Genomic DNA, 23,410 nt, shown 5'->3' on the forward strand with positions numbered 1-23,410 from the left:
TAATACATCATGCTCCTTATGAGTTGTTGTCCCGATAGCTTTTTTCTTTGGTCGCTGCTCAGAAGTCGAGACAGTGCGGCCGGGGAAACTTTTCCGAGAGCTCAGCCTTGTTTCCGGCACACGATCATGACCCATCAAGTTGGGCAGGATCGTGCACATCAAAACTCACCACCCCGACCTCAAGAGTCTCAGAATCCACCAACACGAGTTCGCCGGTCTCGTGAAACGGTGGGATTGCAATGAGTCGAACTTGTTGGCCATCTTGCCCTTGAATGACATGAGTTTCGAAGCGAGGTTGATTTCCCACAAAGAAGAGATGAGGGCAATGCTCGATCACAAATTGATCTCGGTCTTGGAACGGATAGCACCACAATGTATCTGGGGCCGTGGGTGCGCCGCATCGCCATCTGAGCATGTTGACCATGACTTCCATTCTTCCATCCGTATTGCTCCCGTCAGGTCCACCCAGATCAACGTACTTGAGAATGTCATCCACAGGTTGCCCGCTATTGCCCATGAACCGCCATCCATCAATGTCTCCTTCCCAGGGGTTCGTGACACTGTCCAGCCACGCAGGTTCTTCAACTTCTTCTGGGTCAGTGATGTTTGCAGATGCATAGACTCTGGAATGTGGGAACATGGCGGGATGGATTGGCTGCTGTGGCAAACTGGCGTTAGCCGGATCTCGTTCGCCTGCTAACATGGTAACTGGTATGCTGGGCAGTAGCTCTGCCAGGAACTGGTCGAAATGCTCGGTGGGCGAAGGGTTGTAGGCCGCCGCATCATAGCCGTATTTCCGATTGCCGGCTTTCTTGCCATCCTCAGTCGAGGTTTGATGATTGAGCATAAGATCTGACGCCACCGAGTTGCCGGCGATAATCAAGCGCGAAATCGTACTGGCTTCTTTCCTGTCATCGTCGTCCAAGGCCTCGCCTAGCAGGTACTCCGTCAAAAGAGAGATTCTGAGCGTGTCCGCCTCAGTCCCAGAGATGTCCAGGCCGCTAATGAGAGCGATCTTCTTTCTTGGCTGATCCACGTCCATCTTCTCCTCTTCTTCCTCTCCCGCCCATCTTTTTGGCTGTGGTGGCAGCTCAGGAAGGTGCAGGTCCAGCACTTCAAAGTCTCCATTCGCATTTTCGGTTCCAAGGACTGCGACAATCACGCCGGTTACCAATAGGTTGTTCTTCAGCATTTGTCCTATCAGACGCAGCCGGCCGGACTCGTCTTCCAACATAACCTGCGTCTCGATGTCTGCTGAAAAGTAAGAGTGTCGTGGCGGAGGCCCAGCAATCCAATGCTCTTTCCCAATATCTTCCAGGATGTTTGGCTTCAACGGCATATCCATGTATATCGTTCCCACCACCCAGCAGAGCTGGCCTTGCCTCACATCTAGCACTCGGTCCACCCTCTGAGCTTTCTCTCCTGCAATTTCGAAGTCCTCCCAGTCCTCTTCAGCAATCTTCTCGACCACAGGCTTCAATTTTGCCAGTCGGAGGAAGTACATGTCGCCATATTGCTGGACATACTGTTTCTTCTCTCCTCGAGAGAGCCGGTAGGAATAGAGAGGGTTGTAGCTGCTGGGTTCTCTGTTCTGTAGGGCGAACTTCTCGTCTTTGTGGTATGGACGAAGCAGTCCTTGTATGGGCGCCATTTTGGGAACGCTGTCACGTTCGGCACCGCAACGTGGTGCTTGGGTCGTACGCTTAGTTAGCGACGCGGTGCATGATACATGCGGAGGAGAATAAAGGGTATCTGGCAAGCAATGAAATGACGCGACGCGACTGGACGCGGTTTAAGTTGTTAAAGTGCAACAACTGCGGTGGAGCAGACACGTCTCTGACGCCAATTACTGTACCCTGCATTGGGACAAGAATACTGCCGCCCTATGCTGGTTTTCACTTAGTCTTGAAGCTTCATGTCTTTCAACCATACTACCTCCTTACGTACCTGGTATGATAGGTAACTTCATGCTTGTTCCAGTGAGGATTCACAATCGCTACCGTGTCACTCAAAGTCTGGACTAGGTAAGCACTGTACTGTTCTATAACCTTTTGCGAGCTCCAGCGATATCTGTCTTCGAAGAGAGCGGAGTTTTGATGACATTCTATGATTCTATATCTATATGCTCGTTGTCATGAAGTCACCCTGTGATACATCATGGAGAAATGACCGTTTGCAAGCATGGTCCGCTCATCTTTGCCGCCGCGTCAAAGGCAGCATCAAACTTCTCCAGCGGAAATGTGCCGACCGTCTGTATGCCACCAGCTTCGCCCAGTCTCAGATACCCGATTTCCACCAACTTGATCATAACGCGAATGTCTTCCTGGGTGTACGTCCATTTACCCTTGAGAGTGATATCGGATAGCATGATAGCCTGTGTCGGCAGGACTAGCTCTTCATGCGCACCCATCAAGCTTACCCGGCCTCCGCGCCGGAGCGCCTGGATACAGCTCTTGAAGGGCGTGCTCTTGACTGCTTTCCCGGGCGAAATGTCGAAGAATACATCAGCCGGCCCATCTTTCGTGAGTTCCTTCATATCGGCCTCCACGTCACCCGTGTTCTGGACGATCCTTACCCTGTCATTGGAGTTGAATGGTCTGAATTGCTGCATGGCTTCCACGTTGCGACCCATGGCAATGACTCGCGCCCCCATTGCCAAAGCAGCCAACACCGCTGCGCTGCCGAAAGTCCCCGTGGCCGGCGCGATGATGACTTTCTCGCCAGCCTTGATGTCCACATCCCGTAGGCCCCCAAATGGAATTGATATCGTCCAAAGGTAAATCAAGTCTTCGACGGTATATCCCAGGCCACCGTCCGCCGGATTGAGTATAGTGGTGGTTGGCGATCTGGTGATTTACTGTCGAGATCCTCGTAGACTTGCAACTTGTCAAAAGGAAGTTTGGTATAGAAGTGCTGTGGAATGGGAGCCAATCCATCGAGGACGAATGCTCTCATATTTATAAGACTGACCCAAGATCGCCTCCAAAGAACGCATCTCTAGAGTGCTACGTTCTTGTCCAGGGGAAGCATCCGGTGTTAAGGTCACAATTTTACCGCCGAGTTTCGGTCAGTTTTACGCCCAACCGTGGAGATTGTGGGCTACCTCCGAATAGGGCCCGAGTCTAGATGTCAGGGCCGGTGCTCTCCTCGTGGCCATAGCTACACTTTGTAAAGAAAATCAATGTCCTAGGACAAAGTATAACGATAGACGCCGAGACCGGTCTTGAGTTCTCCTCGCAATGCGCGGCCGCATGTACTGACCGGGAAGGCCGTGTGGCCTCCGTTCTTGGCTACCCCTTTTGCCTTTCAGCCTTGCCGACGATTGTCCTCAACAGTGCTGCTGGATTGGCTAGTCCGGCAATGTGTTCGCGTTTATGTTTATCTCGAGCAGATGGCGTGAAGTATTATTCCCTGACTACATGGCCACCTTCATTGTCGATCAGCAAGCATGTCACTCAGATGGTGACAGTACTGCCACATTAGACCAAAGGTCAGAGTTCGGACCAGGCATACTTCTCATCCTTTATTTCCCAGACATTCCTAGAGTGGTGACTGTTCTAATTACCCCTTATATTTTGAACCTTTCGAAGGTATTCCCACAGCAGCAGCTGCTACAAATACAGAAGCAATCTTCCCGGGCGAGTGGGACATGTCTTAGAACACCGCAACCAATTTCCAACCGGTACGCCTGATTCTCGCCTCAAGAACAAAAGTTGTGCCAGCAATACAGAACACTCCGGAAAACCCTTGACCCCAGCCCAGCCGCCTGCACTATCCAGGATGGCGCCGTTGATGGGATTGGTCGTTAAGCCGGCAACTGCGGTGAGGAAAAGGACAATGCCGGTGCGGAACCCAATCTCCGTCATGGCCGAGATCTGCATGACCAAAGGCGCAATGAGCGAGACATAGGCGCCCGAGAAGAATCCAAATAATACGGCAAAAGCGATCAGTGCCGGGTCACTTGAGTCTGGAAGCCAAAGGGCCAGGATCCAGATGTCGGACAGGTAGCATACTATGATGAAAGTGTTGTAACGCCCGACTTTGTCGCCCACTAGGCCGGAAATCAGTCTGCCGAATAGCGAACCAGCGTTCAATATCGGCAAAAGATACGGGGTGAGACTGGGATCCATGCCTGCGTCCAGAGCCTGGACGGGAAGATAGTTAATGGGGACGAAGAAGCCGAAGCTGAAGCAGAAGGAACCAGCAGTGATTAGAAGAAAGTCGAGCTCGGTGAATGGTTTGCGGAGCTGGGCGGCCGTGATTTTCTGAGGCTGTGGAGGATGATACGGCTGGACGGTCAGATTGGCAATGATCAGGAGGAAGAGCATCAGGAATGCCGATATCCGCATGGCCCAGCCGTAGCCCACTTCACGAATTAGACGTGAGATCATGATAGGGAAGACGACTCCTCCAACACTAGACCCCGTAAACAGGATTCCAAAGGCCAGGCCGCGCTTGCGAGTAAACCAGCCGAGAACGCAAGTGAAGGCTGTGAATGTCAGTCCGTGGGCAATGAAACAGATTTACGCAGCATCCATCCGGGTAACTTACAGGGCTGGAAAATTGCCGAGACTCCAATGGCAGAACACAATCCTTGCGCAAGAAGGAGTTGATAGTATTTGGTTGCGAGGGATGCCATCATAATGCCGAAGATGTGCACAACGCTGCCCGTCAAGAGCAGCCACTTTGGGCCAAAGCTGTCGTACAGGGCACCAACGAAGGGGCCCTGAGAGAGGATGAATCAGTAAAGTGACTAAAGTCCAGAACTCCAACCTAGTGTGGACCACAAGACATACCATGCCCATGATGAAGAAAATTTGCAAGGATGGAATCCATGAGATTGTGCTGGGAGAATAGTCACGGAGCAACTCGTTCTGGTAGTATTTCTGGAAGACTCCAACACCTGATGGAAAACTGATATCAGCGGAACTGTTCAGGCTCGTACACCATGAGAAAGGGGCTTACTGTTCAGCCAGCCAAAACTGCAGAACGATGTACACCAGACACCGAGCACAACGAGCCAAGCAGCAACACCACCATCCGGGCCGTCATTTCCAGGGATTCCTGGTGGTGAAGATTTCTCTGTATCTTCGGCCTCAGTCTCCGCGAGCGTTCTCGCTGCCGGCGCAGTAGGTTGTCCCAGATCGGCCATGACTATGCACTCAAACGACGGATTGCAACAAGTTCAGGACTGAAGTTAGAAATTCTGACTCACCGGGGTCCTCCATCGTCGATATACTTATAGTCAAATATGAGGAGGAGGACGGCCGTTTCGCGCCGAGAAGCTTCATTCCATGCTACGTCCACCCGGGAAGAGCCAAACACCTAAGATTGAAATTTGAATACATCATATTGTCGGCACATAAGTGCCCGGTGAGCTTGATTCAAGTGACGGCGCGGGCGTAGAGACTGACAGGTCACGGGCTAAGAAGTGTGAACAAGACGAACCATACTGTGTATTGCCTACATGTAGGTAGGCAGGTAGAGAGGTACCAGGTAGGTACTAAGATACCCAGGTACTATAACAGGGACTCATCTACTTCAACTTGTCGATTCCGCGAACTTCGGGCTCGGTCGTAAGTTATAAAGAGATTGCGCCGAGCTGACTCAGCCAACTTCGGCCTTGGCGTAATATTACGCCCGACCGACGACTCGGAAGTCAACCACCTCCTTCTGCTATTAGGTACCTATAGGTAGCATTTACCGCCTACTGGTAGGTAGCCTAACTCGAGAGAAAAACGGATTTGTCTTGATTCTGGACATAAATCCATCTTTGAATCATTTGCAGGAACTTTCCGTCAACCGGGTGGAACGTGTCGCTGTCGCTAGACTCTAGCATCGTCATAACAGACACTTGCCATGGCAATCGAATGACTTCCGACGCCGAACTATCATCGGCCCAGCCCAGCCGTGACAAGCAGTCAGAGCCCGGGCTGGGGCAGCAGAGATCTTCCAAGTCAGATCACAACTCCATTGTCCGCTCTTGTTACGCTTGCAATCGCAAAAAGATCCGGTGTGACAAGAAGACCCCATGCCACTCATGCACGCGCTCCGGCAAGGTATGCTCTTACCCGCCCTCGGGCCCGCGTGTGCGGCGGTCGAAAAAGACCATCATGGAGGAAATGGCCTCGCGTATCCACAGTCTCGAGAATTCTCTTGCAAGGGCGACACATGAACAGGAAGCAAGCCGCTTTGGTCCACTGGCCTCCAACTCTGAAACCCCAGATACTGCATCTCCAGCGCAGTCCACAAGATCGACCCGCGCTGCCAACTTGACCGGACGATCTGTGGAGGATGTGCTTGTCCAGAAAGGCTCGACAAGTCAATACTTCAATGAAATCCTCCTGTCCAGGGTTATAGAAGAGGTAAGCTATGCTATCATTGTCAGAGCACTGGACGTTTATCCGGCGGGCCGGATTGCAGAAGAAATGGCAGTCTGCCGTGCCAGGCAGCGTCCGCAGCCTAAACACCCTACACGCATATACCCTTAACGTCCATTAGGGCGTATTTTGCGACTTACTATACGGAGAAGTGCTCAGTGTGACGGAGGTGTGCTTCTGGTGGCTTAATCATGCGAGTGCGTCCATGTTCAAAGCTGTAACTTGTTGGCCCATTGATCCTTGCGTTGAAGGCGGGTTCCAAGACAAATCACAACTTCTTTTCGCAACTTCGCTACCCGTGTCTCTAACTGATGGCATAGGAACACAGCATTGAGTCTGTCTTGACAACTCCGCAGATGACGGTGTCAGCATACCCACCAATCTCTCCCTTCAATGCCTTGGGAATACTCTCCTCACCCAACCCCTCTCAGCCACTTTCAAGTTTCCATCCGCCCAAATCAGTGGCTGTGCGACTGTGGAACATTTATATGAACAATGTGGATGGTTATGCAGGGACGAAATTACTGCACATCCCGACGCATGAGGTCAAGGTCTATGCCACCATTGATAACCCCACCAAAGCGTCTTTTGAACATCATGCCCTGTGCCTGGCCATATATTTTGCCGCAGCGGTCTCCCTTGACGAAGGGGAGGCTGAAGCGATACTGCGGCAGGATAGGTGTGCGCAACCACTGAGCTTCAAGATTGGACTCGAACAGGCTTTCGCTCAGGGCGATTTTCTGGACCGTCCGACCTTGACTGGACTCCATGCTTTGGCAATATATCTGGTACGTGTTATCCTTGCTTATTGACCAAGCAATCCAATGGATCTAAGCCGCGTCTAGTCCGCACTTCGTGTCCACAACCGCGGCAAAGGGATCTGGATTTTAAATGGTCTTGCAATCCGTATAGCCGAGTCACTAGGTCTACATCGCGACGGAGAACGACTTGGCCTCACTCCCTTTGAATCCGAGATCCGTCGTCGTCTGTGGTGGCACCTGCTCGCCCGCGATGGCCGTGCAGGCGAGGACTATGGTCTCGAAGACACGAAAGGCTTGTTGCTGGCGTCTGATGTCAAGCTACCCCTTAATATCGACGACGCGGATCTCTATCCAGAGATGGAAGAACTGCCCAAAGCCAGACGGGGATGGTCAGCCATGACTTTCTCGCTCATCAGCATCGATCTGGTTAAGGCAATGCAAAAATTGGCGGCCATTGCCTCATCCTCGTCACCTTCATCCTCGCCAAGTGAGGCCGATAGAGCACAAATCATGCAGGAGACGAGAGCACAAATCGAGGAGCGATTGGCGCTGTGTAATCCAGTGATTCCCAAACACCGACTGACAGTACAATGCTCACGTTTCGTATTTCGAAAGCTGGACTTCGTCACGCGACAACAGTGGCTGCTAATGCAACATCCCCGCGGCCCACGCGCACACTTTGCAACGGACGAGTCCCTCTTTGAGGCACTGGAGGTGTTGCAACCGAGGCTCGTCAACGACGATGATCTGTTGACGCAATTCGCCTGGGCCAAGAAGGCTTACCCACAATATCATGTGACGATGTACATTCTGTGGCATTTGTGCGTCAAGCCGGAAGGTCCGATTGTCGACAGGGCATGGCAGGCGGTAGATACTCTGTTCTCGGGCGAGCTCTGGGACGAAGTCACTTCGGGATTTGGATCAAAATCAGCCGTGCTGAAGGCCCTTCGAGCCAAAGCCATATCCGTGAGGGAGAAAGTCCGGAGCCGGAATGCAGAGTGGACTGCGAGCAATAGCGACACTGGCCCGAACTTCGAGGCTGGAGAAGGTCCGTCGGTGGGTGCAACCGTCCTTACAGATTTTGTCGGCGATATGAGCATCGATGGATTCGGTTTCGACATTGACAGTGATGAGTGGCCAGACTGGACAACGTTGGCACAGGGGTTCCAGCCTGATGATCAGGCATTCTCGTGTGGTTCCTGGGATAGAATGTGACCGTGACGGGTTGGCGGACCTGATGACTTGTCCGGTATTTGAGCAAGCCTCCTTTCCAAGCCTCCCGATAACCCATTCTTTGTCGTTGTCGAGAAATGCATGCCTCGTTTGACCTGTGGTTTGGCGAATGGCCCAACTCCCCGGCGAGGAAAAGGGTAGCAGTCGGTGGGTAGGTGGAGTATCACTGTATCAGTATACAAAGATGGCAGATCATTAGAGTGATTTGTTTCGAGGGATTTCCCTATTCGGGTAATTGATTAATCGAAGTGTCCGCCAAAGCCCCTAATTATCTCTATTTTATGTCATGTGTATAATTCCCACAACAACACTTCCCGTTCATTCTCTTTCGTCGCGAAGTCTGTCCGTTAACATGGTCAGACCCCCTGTTACCCTCCAGTTTCAGCGCTGAAGGAAGTGGATTCAGAGGGTGCTGAGAGATGTCTCCTGCTGAGAGACCAGTATGACCTGTTAGCCTATCATACCAACATTCACCATGTATGCCTCAGGATCGATAGGCACCGCTCAGCCAGGCCGCGGGAGGATACGTTCCAACAGCCATGGACACCCCACCGAGGCAACCATACACTCCGAACCGACCGTGCTGCTTGTGCACAGGAATTGTAGTCCAAGGCAAGGACGGCCATTCTGCTCCCTGCCATAGCATGGAGGCAAGCCATGAACCCCGGACAGGACTGGAGCAGCCTCGGTTCGTGCTGGCGGGTGAGACGCCGACCCCACACTTTGGATGGATGGTTGACTGGACACACCAACCAGAAACTTGAATTGTATAAGAAGATGCGCAGTCGAAATACCCTGGGACGTCTCTTGTAGGCCTTGTCGGTCTGTTGCCATTGCCCGAGTCTCGTGCCTCTCTTTCTCTTCTCTCCGTCAAGATGTCGTCGCCGCCGGCTCTGCACACACCGCTCACCAAGCTTTTGGGGATCAAGTATCCCATCATGCTGGCGGGCATGGCTCGCACTTCAGGCGGCGCTTTGGCGGCAGCGGTGTCGAATGCCGGTGGGATAGGCACCATTGGAGGACTGGGATATACTCCGAAGCAGTTACAAGAGGTTCGGGGTGGCACAGTCAAACCAGAGACGTGACCACGGGTGCTAATCCGGCTCAGATCATCGACGAATTGAAAGCGAACCTGGCCGACCCATCCCTCCCGTTCGGCGTCGACCTTGCCCTCCCCCAAGTCGGCGGGAGCGCGCGCAAGACGAACCACGACTACACGCACGGGCAGCTGGACGAGCTCATCGAAGTGACGATCAACAACGGCGCAAAGATCTTCGTCAGCGCCGTGGGCGTGCCTCCCGCACGAACCATCAAGCGACTGCACGAGGCCGGCATCCTGGTCATGAATATGGTCGGCGCGCCCAGACATGCAGAGAAAGCCCTCCAGGCTGGCGTCGACATTGTCTGCGCCCAAGGAACAGAGGGCGGCGGCCACACGGGCGACATTGCGAACAGTATTCTGATCCCCGCGGTGGTGGACGTCGCGAAGCGATATAAGAGTCCCTTGACCGGCGAACCGGCGCTGGTCGTTGCCGCGGGGGGCATTTATGATGGCCGCGGCCTCGCGAGCAGTCTGATGCAAGGCGCCGTCGGGGTTTGGGTGGGCACGCGCTTCGTCGCCGCCGACGAGAGCGGCGCCAGCAACCTGCACAAGGAAGCCGTCGTGACAGCCGAGTTCTCAGATACGGTGCGCACCCTGGTGGTGTCGGGCCGCCCGCTTCGCGCGCGCATCAACGACTACTTGAAGAAATGGGAGAGCCGGCCCGAGCGCATCAGGGAGTTGACGGACAAGGGGATTGTGCCCATGCAATACGATCTGGAGCAGGAAGAGGAGATCGACATGCCCTTCCTCATGGGTCAGGTGGCTGCCATCATCAAGGACGTCAAGCCCGCCAAGGATATAGTAGAGGACATGGTTCGACAGGCCATCGACATGCTGAAGTTGGGGAACTCCTACATCGAGGGACCTCGGAGTCGCCTATGAACAGAATCCAATGGGAATTGCTCACGAGAGAATGTCTGCAATGTCCCAGCGTCTCACACTTGTAACAGATGGTTTGGATTGTGCGGCTATGGATAGCAAGCGGCCCATAGCCTTGTTGGTGCAAGAATAGGTACTCATATCTCAAGCTCAAGTGAGCAATAGCAATGTCAGCCGGACCGGCGCGCCATTCAATGCTTGACGCCATTAACGACGGCTGCGGCCTTCTGACCGTTGGCCTTGAGCATTTCCGGTGGAGGCTCAGGGCCAAAGACAGGCTTTGCATTTGCAATTTCCGCCGCCAACTCCTCCTCACCTTCGTAACTCTCCCCGTCTTCCTCGTCTTCGTCCTCATACTCCTCGTCGTACTCGCTCTCCGTGCCTTCTTCGTCGACAAGCTCTTGCTGGAGTGGTGCGCCGCGGCCCTGCTCCTGCATGGTCTTGATGATGTTGCGCATCTGCTGTTCTTGCTTCCGAAGCCTCTCCAGGTCCTCCTTGTCCCTGGTGCGCTCCTCGGCCATCTCCAGGATGTTTCGATTGGTTTGGTCGTGCTTTCGGGTGAGAGTCAGGTTCTCCTTCTCGAGACGCTTAGTCTTCTTCGACATCTCCTCCATCTCCTTGCGGAACGTGAGAAAGAGCTCATTGCTATTGTTGAGCGTGTCTTCGACCTGCTGTATTGTGAGCAACAATTTCAGCTATTGTATCGACCAAAATAGTAGATGGGGAACAGAAGTGGACTGACCTGTTTGAACTTCTCGACGTAGATGTTGAGTTGGCTCCGCAGCTCGGCCTCGGTGTGGGAGAACGTCGAGACCTGGTTCGTAAGCGTACGACAACGTGCGGCTTCGGATTCGGCTCTGCGGCGTTCGACTTCGTATTTTGCCTGTAGGTGTGCGATTTCGGCGTCTTTGTGTCGAAGAATGGCTCGGAAATGCATCTCCCGAATTTCGGCCTGGTCTGCTAAAACCTTGCATCGTGTTTTGAATCTGCAAGTATAGTATGTCAGTAACCACTTCAGATTGACCTTCGGGGCTTCACCACATACAATTCGTCCAGTTCCAGGTGAAGGTTCTCGGAATGTGTGGTGGTTCGGTTGTTCATGGCTTCTTGGACGTCGTACAGCATGTGGTCCAGGCGTTCGTTGATTGTCTCTCGGGCTTGCTTCTCTGTTTCCTCCAGCTTCTTGTTCTCGTCCTTGAGTTTCTTGTTTTCTTTGGTCAGCTCCCGGCACAGCTTCTCGAGTTTGTCCTTCATTGTGGCGGTCTTGTTGTGCTCCGACTTAAACTTGTCCTGTTCCTTCTGCAACTGGTCGGCTCGCTTCTTGTTTTTAGCATAGTCGCGTTCTAGCTTTTTCATTTCGCCGAGTAGCTCCTCATATTTCTTTTGGACCAGATCAAGCCGGCTCAAGGGCCCTTCAACGCTATTGATCAACTCGTTCAAATCACGGGTGGCCTTCTTTACTTCTCGATCCACTTCCGCCTGTTGTGTCTTTTCACCAGCCTTTTCTTGCTCCAACTGCGACAGTCGTGCCTGAACTAGTTTCGCGTTCTCTTCCGCGCTGAGTTGTTTGTCTTTTTTAGCCTTGCCCTTCTTAGCCGTCGGCATGGGCGGAGGCAAATCATGGATGTCGCCATTGGGTGTGCTGGCGGCTTGCGACGTAGGACTTTGCGCGCTGGTCGCCATGTGGCTGGAGTTGCCGGTGAAGGTCGGCGGACCCTTGAGGTGTCTTTCAACAGCGGTCTCTGTATGCGGATGTATTGACCAAGGTTTTCCTAGACGACATTGACCCTGAAGATAGCACAGCCAATACGGGCGCTAGGTGACACTCGACGCAGACCGAGGTGTAAGATGTTCGAGTTCGGCGTTGACACACCCTGAGTAAACGTTGCGTGTGTTGTATGAGTTCAGCAATCGCAGAAGGGGAGAGGCAAGTCAAGCACCACTGCAGAACCGAGCGGAAATCGAAGTGGAAGGATTGCGCAGATCTGAGACCACGGCCAAGCAATCCGTCTCAGGTGCAGGAAGCGGCGGTGACCTGAACAGAAGACTCTGTCGCAAGTACAGAATAAAAGAAAATTGGTACGTCTGATCTATACAGCTTGTGTATGTCTTCAACAGTGGGTGGAGGCACAGAAGAATGTTCTCACAAGATGTGATGCTGCAGGCAAGTTCAACCCTGGTGAGGCACGTGATCGGATACAGTTCCAGTCCAGGCAAAATATTGCTTCCACTTCAAGTTGCCATCATCGTTCAACGTATCTTTACTGCGACTCTGGCGACTATCAGCATCTGTTTCCTGCTGCGATCTTGAATTCTGCTCCCGAGTCCGCCGTCCTTCCAGAGACCGTCTCTCCCCGTTGAAGCCGGAGGTTTACTCGATACGGTCATGCTGAGGCATGGCGCAGTCCGTCATGGCCTACAGCACTGTGCCAGATCACCCATCTCGCGGTCCCTCCTCTTGTCTCCCTCCCAAAGAGGCTATGCATCGATAACAGACGTGGAGGCGTATCCAAAACCGGGGGAAAGCATCCATGGGTTCACGGTAAAACAGATCAAGCATGTTCCAGAACTGCATCTTACAGCCTTGAGTTTGGAGCACGACAAGACGGGGGCAGACTACCTACACGTGGCTCGAGATGACAAGAACAATGTCTTTGCCATCAATTTTAAGACAAATCCTACAGATCGAACGGGCTTGCCTCACATCTTGGAGCATGTCACCCTGTGTGGGAGCGAAAAGTTCCCCGTACGAGACCCGTTCTTCAAAATGATGCCGAGATCACTGGCAAATTTCATGAATGCATTCACATCTTCCGATTACACCTCGTACCCATTCGCGACCACGAACCTGCAGGATTTTCGCAACTTGTCCTCAGTATATCTCGATGCGACCCTTCATCCTCTGCTCAAACACTCGGACTTCTTGCAGGAAGGATGGCGCCTTGGACCCGAGGACCCTCGAGAGCCTGCGACAGATGAGAACGTCAAGTTCAAAGGCGTCGTCTATAACGAGATGAAAGGGCAGATGTCGGACGCAAGTTATTTGTTTTATATCAGGTTCCGCGAACATCTCATTCCTTCCTTGTATAACTCTGGTGGAGATCCGGAGGCAATGACTGAGCTTACACACGAGCAACTGGTCAAATTTTCCCGCGAACACTACCATCCGAGTAACGCAAAGATATTTTCTTATGGTAGTCTGAGTCTCGCCGACCACCTTCAGCAGGTCGACGAGGCCCTCTCGCAATTCGACAAGAGTGTTCCTGATAGCGACATCAAAATGCCGATTGACTTGTCCGCCGGCCCCCTATCCTTCGAAGTTACAGGCCCGGTTGACACGATGCAGCCCCCAGATCGACAGTTCAAGTCTTCCGTTACGTGGATGGGGAGTCCATCATCGGACATCGTTGAAACATTCTGCATCAGTATCATGCTGTCCTTGCTGATGAACGGTTATGGCTCGCCATTATATCAAGGGTTGATTGAATCCGGTCTGGGCACAAATTTCAGTCCCAACTCAGGCTACGACAGTTCTGGTCGTATTGGCACATTGTCGATTGGCTTGGATGGCATGAGGTCAGAAGATGTGGTCGGACTTAAGGATAAAATTCAAACGATATTACAGGATAAGGCGCATGAGGCTTTTCTCCCTCAAAAAATCGACGGTTATATGCATCAATTGGAGCTCACGCTGAAACATAAAACGGCGAACTTCGGCATGAGTTTACTTGAGAAAACACTTGCCGGATGGTTCAATGGTGTCAGTCCTATGGACGGCTTAGCATGGAACGACATAATTGATGCCTTCAAGCAACGATTGACGGAAGAAAAGTACCTCGAAAAGCTTGCGCAAAAGTATTTCATGAACGACAAGTGTATGCAGTTCACTATGACACCTTCAGACGTATACGGGCAACTGCTGGAGCAACGAGAAGAAGATCGGAGAAAGAGCAAGCTGGAAACTGTGAAGAAGAGCGCCCCATCTCCCGATGCGGCTCTCGCCGAACTTGGTCGACAGGAGCTCGAATTGCTAGAAGAACAGGAAAGTGCTCAGAGCAAAAACCTGGATAGCCTTCCCACCCTTCGTGTTGATGACATTGTCCGGGAGAAGGAACGAAAACCACGATATCATTCGAAGATCGGTGATGTGGATTGTCTGTGGCGGGAGACTTCCACCAATGGCATCACCTATTTCCAGGCGAAGCACTTGTTTCAAGACCTCCCTGAAGACCTCAGGCTTCTATTGCCACTATTTACGGACTCCCTGATGCGTCTGGGGACGAAAACGAAGTCGGTGGGGGATCTAGAAGCAGAGATTCTCTTGAAGACTGGCGGCGTATCTATCTCCCCTTTCGCTGCACCCGAACCCTGGAGCATGGACAAGTACAACGAAGGTCTACTCATAGATGGCTATGCTCTTGACAGGAATGTGCCCGCCATGTTCGAGCTCATTCGGTCGCTTCTGTTGGAGATCGATTTCGACAACCCCAGAGCTGCCGCTGCAATCCAGGAGCTCCTTGAGTCCAAAACATCGGGTGCATTGGACTCTGTCGCAGAGAGCGGTCATCACTTCGCCATCACCAGCGCATCCGCTGCTCTGACGCGTCGAGGCCAGGTACAGGATCAGCTTTCTGGTCTTTCACAGATAGAATCTACAGCCAGGATGTTGGATTCCGCTCGTCACGATCCGCAGACTCTTCGCGACGTTATTGGCAAATTGAAAACCATTCGGTCGATAGCCGTCAGCAACTCTTCTAATTTGTCGATGCGGGTTGTCTGCGAACCTGATTCAGTGCGCGCCAACCAGAGCATGATCGAGGAATTCCTGAAAAGCCTGCCACAGGGTCACGTGGGGCTTGCCAGTTCTGCGGCTGCCGACACAGTCCCTGGGTCTTTTCTCTCACGCAGAGCATTCTTTGACCTTCCATTCCAAGTGTCGTACACCGGCACCTGTCTACAGACTGCGCCATTCTCGTCTCCGGACAAGGCGCCACTCAGAGTTCTCGGACAGCTGCTTGTCCACAACTTCCTGCATCCAGAGGTCAGAGAGAAGGGAGGGGCGTATGGCGCGTCAGCCAGCGCCAGCCCCATCAGTGCGCTCTTTACGATGTCCTCATATCGTGACCCCAACCCGCGCAACTCTCTGAAAGTCTTCCAACGTGCCGGGATCTATGCTCGAGACAAAGAATGGGATAGCAGAGAACTCGAGGAGAGCAAATTGAGTATATTTCAGGGTATTGACGCTCCCAGAAGCGTAAGCAGTGAAGCGAGCAAAGAGTTCATGTACGGCATAACGGAAGATATGGATCAACAAATGCGCGAGCGCCTACTGGACGTCACGAAGGAGCAAATCCAACAAGTCGCTCAGAAATACCTGGTGGAGCTTCCCACCGATTTGCAATCTGTGTGTATATTAGGAGAAAAGAAGGACTGGGTTGAGCAAGATTCCGAGCCGTGGCAGGTCAAACATCTGAAGATGTCGGCATAAGTGTTGTCGACACTTCACTTGGTGAGTGCCATCTCGGATACCATGTATATTAATTCCCCTCTTCAGAGATACCCAAATCGTGACTCTTGACAACCAGCCTCATCTTCTCGTTTCCCACGATCTACTACTCTTATCTCACTACTGTCAGCGCGACTCGAACAGACACGTACGTCTGCGACCGCAAATTGCCATGGTCGGAGGTCACTAGTCAAATGCCACGAGCATTTACCGCGCAAGATCGAAGGATCAGCCTCAAGCTCTTCTGGCAAGCTCAGTTTCGACTGATGTTTACCGGAAGTGCGAGGGCTGGTCCCTGACATACCTATTTCAGAACTGTTGCTCTATGAGATAAAGGAGCGGCAGACTAGAGGTGTGCGTACATTCATTCCCCCCTAGTCCTTGTCTTTTGTTTTCTGCATGGGGCCATCTCATTCATATATCATATTGCCTCTTTCCCGGTCAAAATCCATACACTTCGGGATGACCTTGAAGCCTTGGAAGCTTCATACCCCGTTTCTCTTTGACTCTCTGCTCGCCAGGCCCAAAATGATGGACCCTGCAGAGGGTTCCTACCTACTTGAAATCAAGAATTTTATAGACCGGGACTGAGTGAGACATGGACAATTGTCAGTCTACGTTCCTGGAACATATTTCTTGCAGAAGCTCGATGCCGTGTTGTGACTACAGCATATTGATAAAGACGAACAATAGCCTGGCGGGTTCGTGGAAATTTCAAACCAGATACCCTGAGAGGAGATGGGTAGATGAACCAGCGGCCAACCACGTTGTCCCCGTACGTCTGTGCGCGCTCTCTTTGTCTCAACAGCACGAGATCATCATTGTAATATACTTACTTGAAAGTTTCCCGAGTCAGCACAAGTTGCATTACGATGTCACCGACACCCGCATTGTAGCCGACAGGGGGAGAATATTCGTTGTGACTTCTTCAAACCAATCGCTGTATGCTGCCGAGTGTATGCATCACGCTGCCAAAACACTATGGACCTCCAAAGAACAGGTAGCTATGTTCATGTCTTCCCATACCAGAAGAGATGTTGTTCGACATTGACATCAAGCTGTAGAAGCACAAACTCCAAAACACCTATTGCTCCCATCAGCACGAACCAGTTCCTCACAAAACGAGCCCAGTAAGCGACATTCTTCCCATTACTTTTGTACAGAGCCAAGCTCGGAAGTGTCATGTCTGTCCTTCGGAGCGTGGCCATTACAGAGTGAAGATTGATCATTAAAGTCGTTCAGCGTGTCTAAGCAATGTTGCCAGCCATGCCCTGTTGAAATCCGTGTCGTCAGCAAAAACCTGAATACTTCCCACCTCGTCGGACCACTACAGCCGGCTGTTGAGGAGACTCACCAGGAAAATGGCCTGCACGGCAAGTTGCAAACTCCACAAGCCGACTTTCTTGAATCGTCTCAGTCGGGCCTGTTCGTCTGTGACATCTCGCGCAAATGCATCGTACACTTCGGCGGACAGGTCGTCCATGAGTCCGGAGTCGTAAATGGTCCAGCTGCCGTCGAAGTCCGACAGACGCTTTACGACGCGGCAATTGATAGGGATGAATGTGCGGCGCGAATTTATGTATGCCACAATCGGGCGGATCAGGGCGTTGTTGATGTAGGATAGGTCGCGGGTGAAAAGGGGGACGACGGCACGCACGTCGTTCAGGTGGATGCGGAGGTCCATGACCAGGTACTGCTTGTCTTCATATCGTTCGCCGGCGGATCGGGCCAGGGCAGCAGCACCCGAGACATCGATGGCAGCCGAGCTCGGTTGCTCCGAAGCGTCTTTGCGGGATTGCTCCAGGTGCTTTCTCGACGTGAGCGCGGCTTCCATGCGTTCGTAGAAGTCGGTCATGACTTTGATGACCGACTCGTCGCTGTCGTTGGGGATCATGATGTCCGCCACTATGTCGACGTTACCCTCGTGGATCCACGACAGGGGTCCCTCCGCGCCGCGATTCAGATGGTCGATGTTCAGCCCGTCGATGCGGAGTCGCGATTGTTTCCTCCACGGCTCATCGGAGGCGTCGGCCGCGTCATTCAGATGCGCGCCGGTGTACGAATGGGTCTGGCGAGGATGGATCGTAAACAGAGACCGATCGAACTCGCCGGTCATGTTGTTGGCGCTGAGGAAATCGTAGAACAGCCATTGCTTCCGCAATCGCGGGAGCTCTGCGTTGTAAATGCTGACGGGGAACGGCCTGAACCCTTCCGGCTGAAGAACTGTGACCAGGAGATCTTCGATCTTGAACGAGTCGATCTCGAAATCTCCCGGCGTGTGTTCGTGCCTATATGATTTCGGATCCACCTCTTCGCCACCCCAAAAGACGTGAGTGCGGTCCACAACTCCCCGAACATGCTTGACCTCGACGTTTTGCAGGGGCCCCCTGGAGTTCCACCACTTGCTGAACGATAGAGTCACATTGATCTCTCCGATCGTGATGTCAAACTGCGTATAGTTCTGCTCCTCGGGTGGTACGGGATCTTCGGTGGACGAGGTCTGCGCGGCTGCTTCAGGCGAGCCTTTTGTCACTCGAGAGCGGTTTTGTCCCGGGCGTCTGGAGATGAGCACATTCTTGAACGTGATGACTCCATCGCGCCACTTCGGGACAATGGCAGACTCAAACACCACCTGCAGCCCAGAAGACTTGGTCAGGTAATTTCCTATCCATCCAGCCAAGGTCTCCTGGGCAAACACGGTGTTGATAGCGAATATGGCGAGAGAGACAAAGGTTGTGGTCCCAATCACGATCCAAATGACGTGTCCCAGGGCAATCCACGAGATGAATCCCACGATTTCATCCACGTTGAAGGGCCGGGTGCTTTTGATGGTCAGCCACTTGAAGCGCACCTTCAGACGCGACCAAAAGCCGGTTGCTGCGGCAAGGAGTTCTTCTTTTGACGGACGGTGGAATTGCGGCATGTGTATTCGGTCGTAAAAGTTCTCTTGATGTGGTCCTTCTTGTCCTGACCCGGATTTTGATGTAGTCTCTTGTGGCACCTCCTGTTTGCCCTTGCCCTCTCTCTCATCTTGGATCTTACTGCCTTCGTGTTCTGTCCCCTTTTCCTTACTTCTTCTGGTGGTGGTGTGGAAGTATCTCAAGCGATACTGGAAGGACGTAGGTATCGATGTTTTACAGGCATTGTTTGAGTCTGGGTATAAAACAAAAGACCCAGGCTGTGCTGCACGCGACCTCAAAGCCTGGCGACGTAGTGCTGATGGAGCTGTAACCGTCTGCGGCTGTACAGGTCCTGCGCCCACAACATCACTCCGGCAGTCTCGGCGAAGCAGGGTATGGTAAGACTGCCCTCGCAATCCATGTCTGGAGTGAAATAAACTGGGTGGAACCGGTATCCGTCTAGGGGTGTGATAACTGAAGCTTTGGTCAGAGAATGTTGGAAGCCTCTGTATCACACGAGTCGTCCGCGGTGGCAGGGCTAGGATCTTCGAGACATCGCGTATGCCTCGGACGACGGCGTCTGTCATGATGAACAACTCATGCTGTTCAGTCGAAATGTGCCGTAATATCCTCTTGCAAGTTATGGGGAACAACCTAACTTGATGTTGGCAGCGTGGGTGAATGAGTGGTTTACCGCATGTGCCTGGAAAATGGCAGACGAAGATGAACCAGATGATGCAACTCCGGTTTTCGTGCCAAAGAACTTCTGGTCCGACACTGCAGTGACCCACAACTTGCGGTGCGGAGAAAAAAGATTTCTTTGCCGACCGCAATATCGACAATCGACAATCGACATCAATCCCAAGATCCTCCTAAACTGTGTCATCCTTGTCTGTCCTAGAATAAGGTGCCTTCAACTTTGCTACTGCATCACACGATTCTTGAGTGTGAGGTACAACACTGTCGATCACATTGGTCAGGATGCCTGCTCCCACCGCCGTACAGCGCGCTCCCGAAGCCCTCGCAGAGGCTGTAGCCGACAGCGTCGCTCTTCCTCCCAGCACCAGCGACGAGAATCTCCATGTCGACATTATCACTGCCCCACAGCCGTCCGAACCTGAAGTGCCAGTCCAGGCTACAGAAGACACAGATATGCAGATAGATGAAGAAGGAAGACCCCGATTTGCACCAGCATCCTCACAACCAGACTCTCCATCTACCATCCGAATACAGTCGCGCAAAGTGCCGATACCTCCCCACCGTATGTCGCCCTTGAAAACAAACTGGCCAAAAATCTACCCTCCGTTGGTCGAGCACCTGAAATTGCAAGTACGAATGAACATCAAATCCAAAGCGGTGGAACTGCGCACGTCGAAATTCACCACGGACGCCGGGGCGCTGCAGAAGGGCGAAGATTTCGTCAAGGCCTTCACGCTCGGCTTCGACGTTGACGACGCCATTGCGTTGCTACGACTAGACGACCTTTACATTGAAACCTTCGAAGTCAAGGATGTTAAGACGTTACACGGCGACCACTTGGGCCGCGCAATCGGTCGGATAGCGGGCAAGGATGGAAAGACAAAATTCGCCATCGAGAACACAAGCAAGACGAGAGTTGTGTTGGCAGACAGCAAGATTCATATTCTGGGTGGATTCCAAAACATCAGAATCGCACGAGAAGCCGTGGTCAGTCTGATCTTGGGTGCGCCTCCTGGCAAGGTCTATGGCAATCTAAGGACTGTCGCGAGTCGGATGAAGGAGAGATTTTGAATGATGCTCGGGCGAGCGGGGCTTGCAAGGAATTTGCCATGATAGGCCAAAAGGTCAATGGGTTTGGCGCTTCGGAGTGAAAATGATTTCAGCATCGCGTTGTGGAAATAATTGCTAGTAGAGTTTCAATCAGACAAGCAGGAGAGAAATGCAAAGGAAAGCATTGCAGTCTTGTGCCGCACTGAGTGCAAACGCTGGGGCAGTCCATTCGCCGAAATATGCATACAAAAACACCAGCCCCTGGTGTCACGAAGTCTCTGCGTTCCGCCTCTAATCTCTTTTCAGGGGAGCGTAGATTTCCTGGATGCCGTCCTTCGTGATAATCAACATCTGCAGCCCGTCGCCCACCTCAATGTGTCTTTCCGTCGCACTTGTGAAGGCATCTTTGACCAGCCCGATCACCGTATCCTTCGACAAGCTCTCGAGCGCTCGCGGCTGCAGGTCGTGCCCGGATCCCGAGTCTGGAATGTATTGGTTCTTGTAGTTGACCTGGTTGTCCAAGAAGGGCATTATCAGACTGGCCGCCGCTCCAGCTGCTCGACATTGTTCCCGCTCGTAACTGCCCACGGGATCATAGCTGTACAGTGCTCCCTTTCCATCCTCGTCCAGACCGCCGAGAATCGCGTGCACATAGTAGGGGAAAAATCGCTTCTGGTAGAGGATCGTTGATAGGCGTTGCGCGCACGCCTTGACGCTCATCGGCTTTCCATGCTGATACTTGTACATCTTGACAATGGCATCCAGCCGCTCTTTCAGCGCATTTCCGTCTGCCGCAAAACCAACGACTGAGAGGACCATACGGGAGGATGAGTCGCCATCGTCGCCAATTCGGAAGAGTTTGGGTGCATATCGGGTATTGATGCTGTAGCCTGATGTTGATCGTGTGTCTCCCGCAAGTATGGCGAAATCAGCACCTGTTATTCCCAGCGTCGAGCCACCGTTGTCTGTGTATCTGTGCCAATAGTTTAGTCTCTGGTGGACGACGAGCATAGTCTTGTAGGACTTACGGGTTAAAGGCATGTTGTCTTAGTCCTGAGCTCTCGGAGGGCGCGGCGGCGTTGGAGAATGAGTAGCCCGGCTGATCTGAGGGCATACCCCCGGCATTCATGATAGAGGCCATATTTCGCAGTCGGCAGAAGAGGTGGAGGGTTACGAGTGGACTTTCGAATGTAAGTCAAATGGTGTGTGCCTTCTCTGAGTCCATGAAGCCGCAATCACGTATGCAGTGTCCGCCTGGGAAACTCAAGCACTGCGGAGCATTCTGACACGAAACGCATGCGCGGCTCTGCACAGTACAATTGACCGTGCGAGGAGGAGATACACAGATTCACTGGAATCAAGATTTTAATTCGAGACACCTAGCCGGTGCAAATTGCTTATTGTACTGGTTCTCCTTGCCATGCTTCAACTTGTACTGTCGAGCTAAGGATCTGCTCGAAATGAGTGCACTTGTTGGTTACGAGAGCAGCGACGAGGAGGATGAGCCAGTCACGGCTCAAGACCACCCATTAGCAGATACCGGTCGGGCGACGTCCTTTAACAAAACTACCCTCAACGGGCAAGAGAACCATTCCGTCCATGAAACTACGCAAAAATCACCGGCGCCAGGGAAGCCAACGTTCGAGAGCTCCCAGTCCATCGACGGGCCGATCGTTGGACCTACTATGCCCGAACAGGTGGGCGACGACATTGACGGAGAATCGACGTTACAGGTTCAGCAAACAATGTCAGAGCGTGATGCAATCCGGTTCCTCACGCAGACTTTAAACCCTATGACATCCATGCCGCCTTCTCCTCCAGGGTCGCCGAACCAAGCTACTAATGCAAGATTCAAGCGCTTTCTCGATCTGAAGGCACAAGGCGTGCATTTTAATGACGACCTCTCCAGAAAATCCTCATTCCGAAACCCCAGTTTCCTGTCCACGATGATGGGCAGGGTAGGACTAGGCGACACGGATCAATACAGAACATCTTTACCTCGGGAGCTCTGGGATCCCTTGTCCTTCCCTCCTTCGGCCTATAAGGAAGAGCTTCTGCGAAGTCAGCAGACTCTAAAAGAGCAAGAACTCGCTTCGAAGAAGAGTCTGGCAGCGTCGGGCAAGAGAACGATCGAGTTCACATCTGCAGGAAGCTCCAGGGCCAACAGCAGGGACTCGACGCCCGGGGTGCCCAATAAACGGAAACGTCCCTGAGGACTTTCTCGCTGCACCAGCCTTGCGTCGAATGGGCAAGACCGGCAGTATCAAAAACACGACCATGTCAAGGCTTCCTCGTGATTCCAGCAGGAAAACAAGCACGGCAAGCCCTACCCTCTAGACAGTGCGAGAAACGGATATGGATTGTGGTAATCACGCAAGATCATGGTGCCTGGACATGTAGAATGTGAGGCAGAACCTAGGCCACGAGATCGGACGTGAATCATACCACCCAAAAGGCAATGGGAGGTAGATGCCCTAAGATTCTCAGGGTCAGCGCATCTGCGTATGGACAACCACCTGAGTTGGTGAGAAGGAGGCGTCTGGTAAATCACACGGACTTCCATTACATGAATGCAGTCGTGATTCGGGCATATGAACATGGCCAATCAGACAGGAGGAGTCGCCGCTTTCGGGTTTCTGCAGCTGCCATGGCACGCAACATCGGTAGCGGAGGCGAAGATGAAGAGGATGAACTTCAAGGGCTTAGGAAGCCTAGGGTAGCCCCAGCCGCAGGGGCAAATTCAGTCCACGATCACCATGACTATTATGGTTTTGTTCACCGCAAGTCGGCCTTCTTTGCAGAAGCTGTTTGCAATTTGAAAAGAGTGAAGCTCGAACCAGCATAACGATGTCAAATTGTGACCCGGCTGAAATGTGGCCTCCTGGCGGCATCTTCCTGGC

General features: G+C 52.6%; 11 protein-coding genes across 11 annotated transcripts; 5 read left to right on the forward strand and 6 right to left on the reverse strand.

The window, feature by feature from the left end:
* Positions 1-124: 124 nt before the first annotated feature.
* A1O1_01536 (DNA polymerase delta subunit 2) lies at positions 125-1,651 on the reverse strand (the record flags this gene model as incomplete). The annotated part of the gene is made up of 1 exon (XM_007722449.1): positions 125-1,651. One exon carries the CDS (start codon positions 1,649-1,651, stop codon positions 125-127), a length of 1,527 nt encoding a protein of 508 aa, XP_007720639.1.
* A 504-nt stretch (positions 1,652-2,155) lies between these two features.
* Positions 2,156-2,955, reverse strand: A1O1_01537 (uncharacterized protein; the record flags this gene model as incomplete). Its single annotated transcript, XM_007722450.1, has 2 exons — positions 2,156-2,787; positions 2,859-2,955. 2 exons carry the CDS (start codon positions 2,953-2,955, stop codon positions 2,156-2,158), a joined length of 729 nt encoding a protein of 242 aa, XP_007720640.1.
* A 656-nt stretch (positions 2,956-3,611) lies between these two features.
* A1O1_01538 (uncharacterized protein) lies at positions 3,612-5,152 on the reverse strand (the record flags this gene model as incomplete). The annotated part of the gene is made up of 4 exons (XM_007722451.1): positions 3,612-4,489; positions 4,552-4,726; positions 4,797-4,903; positions 4,966-5,152. The coding sequence occupies 4 exons, from the start codon at positions 5,150-5,152 to the stop codon at positions 3,612-3,614; spliced, it is 1,347 nt and encodes a 448-aa protein (XP_007720641.1).
* A 961-nt stretch (positions 5,153-6,113) lies between these two features.
* A1O1_01539 (uncharacterized protein) lies at positions 6,114-8,356 on the forward strand (the record flags this gene model as incomplete). The annotated part of the gene is made up of 3 exons (XM_007722452.1): positions 6,114-6,365; positions 6,701-7,168; positions 7,226-8,356. 3 exons carry the CDS (start codon positions 6,114-6,116, stop codon positions 8,354-8,356), a joined length of 1,851 nt encoding a protein of 616 aa, XP_007720642.1.
* Positions 8,357-9,249: 893 nt separating this feature from the next.
* Positions 9,250-10,358, forward strand: A1O1_01540 (uncharacterized protein; the record flags this gene model as incomplete). Its single annotated transcript, XM_007722453.1, has 2 exons — positions 9,250-9,426; positions 9,483-10,358. The coding sequence occupies 2 exons, from the start codon at positions 9,250-9,252 to the stop codon at positions 10,356-10,358; spliced, it is 1,053 nt and encodes a 350-aa protein (XP_007720643.1).
* Positions 10,359-10,546: 188 nt separating this feature from the next.
* On the reverse strand, positions 10,547-12,038 carry A1O1_01541 (uncharacterized protein; the record flags this gene model as incomplete). The annotated part of the gene is made up of 3 exons (XM_007722454.1): positions 10,547-11,026; positions 11,098-11,341; positions 11,401-12,038. 3 exons carry the CDS (start codon positions 12,036-12,038, stop codon positions 10,547-10,549), a joined length of 1,362 nt encoding a protein of 453 aa, XP_007720644.1.
* A 703-nt stretch (positions 12,039-12,741) lies between these two features.
* On the forward strand, positions 12,742-15,843 carry A1O1_01542 (uncharacterized protein; the record flags this gene model as incomplete). The annotated part of the gene is made up of 1 exon (XM_007722455.1): positions 12,742-15,843. One exon carries the CDS (start codon positions 12,742-12,744, stop codon positions 15,841-15,843), a length of 3,102 nt encoding a protein of 1,033 aa, XP_007720645.1.
* A 1,345-nt stretch (positions 15,844-17,188) lies between these two features.
* On the reverse strand, positions 17,189-19,348 carry A1O1_01543 (uncharacterized protein; the record flags this gene model as incomplete). Its single annotated transcript, XM_007722456.1, has 1 exon — positions 17,189-19,348. One exon carries the CDS (start codon positions 19,346-19,348, stop codon positions 17,189-17,191), a length of 2,160 nt encoding a protein of 719 aa, XP_007720646.1.
* Positions 19,349-19,742: 394 nt separating this feature from the next.
* On the forward strand, positions 19,743-20,531 carry A1O1_01544 (pre-rRNA-processing protein PNO1; the record flags this gene model as incomplete). The annotated part of the gene is made up of 1 exon (XM_007722457.1): positions 19,743-20,531. The coding sequence occupies one exon, from the start codon at positions 19,743-19,745 to the stop codon at positions 20,529-20,531; it is 789 nt and encodes a 262-aa protein (XP_007720647.1).
* Positions 20,532-20,801: 270 nt separating this feature from the next.
* A1O1_01545 (20S proteasome subunit beta 6) lies at positions 20,802-21,639 on the reverse strand (the record flags this gene model as incomplete). Its single annotated transcript, XM_007722458.1, has 2 exons — positions 20,802-21,483; positions 21,539-21,639. The coding sequence occupies 2 exons, from the start codon at positions 21,637-21,639 to the stop codon at positions 20,802-20,804; spliced, it is 783 nt and encodes a 260-aa protein (XP_007720648.1).
* Positions 21,640-21,970: 331 nt separating this feature from the next.
* A1O1_01546 (uncharacterized protein) lies at positions 21,971-22,723 on the forward strand (the record flags this gene model as incomplete). Its single annotated transcript, XM_007722459.1, has 1 exon — positions 21,971-22,723. One exon carries the CDS (start codon positions 21,971-21,973, stop codon positions 22,721-22,723), a length of 753 nt encoding a protein of 250 aa, XP_007720649.1.
* Positions 22,724-23,410: the final 687 nt, after the last annotated feature.

The sequence above is a fragment of the Capronia coronata genome (genome assembly GCF_000585585.1).
Source record: "Capronia coronata CBS 617.96 chromosome Unknown acBCG-supercont1.1, whole genome shotgun sequence".
In the NCBI taxonomy this organism is placed as follows: domain Eukaryota; kingdom Fungi; phylum Ascomycota; class Eurotiomycetes; order Chaetothyriales; family Herpotrichiellaceae; genus Capronia; species Capronia coronata.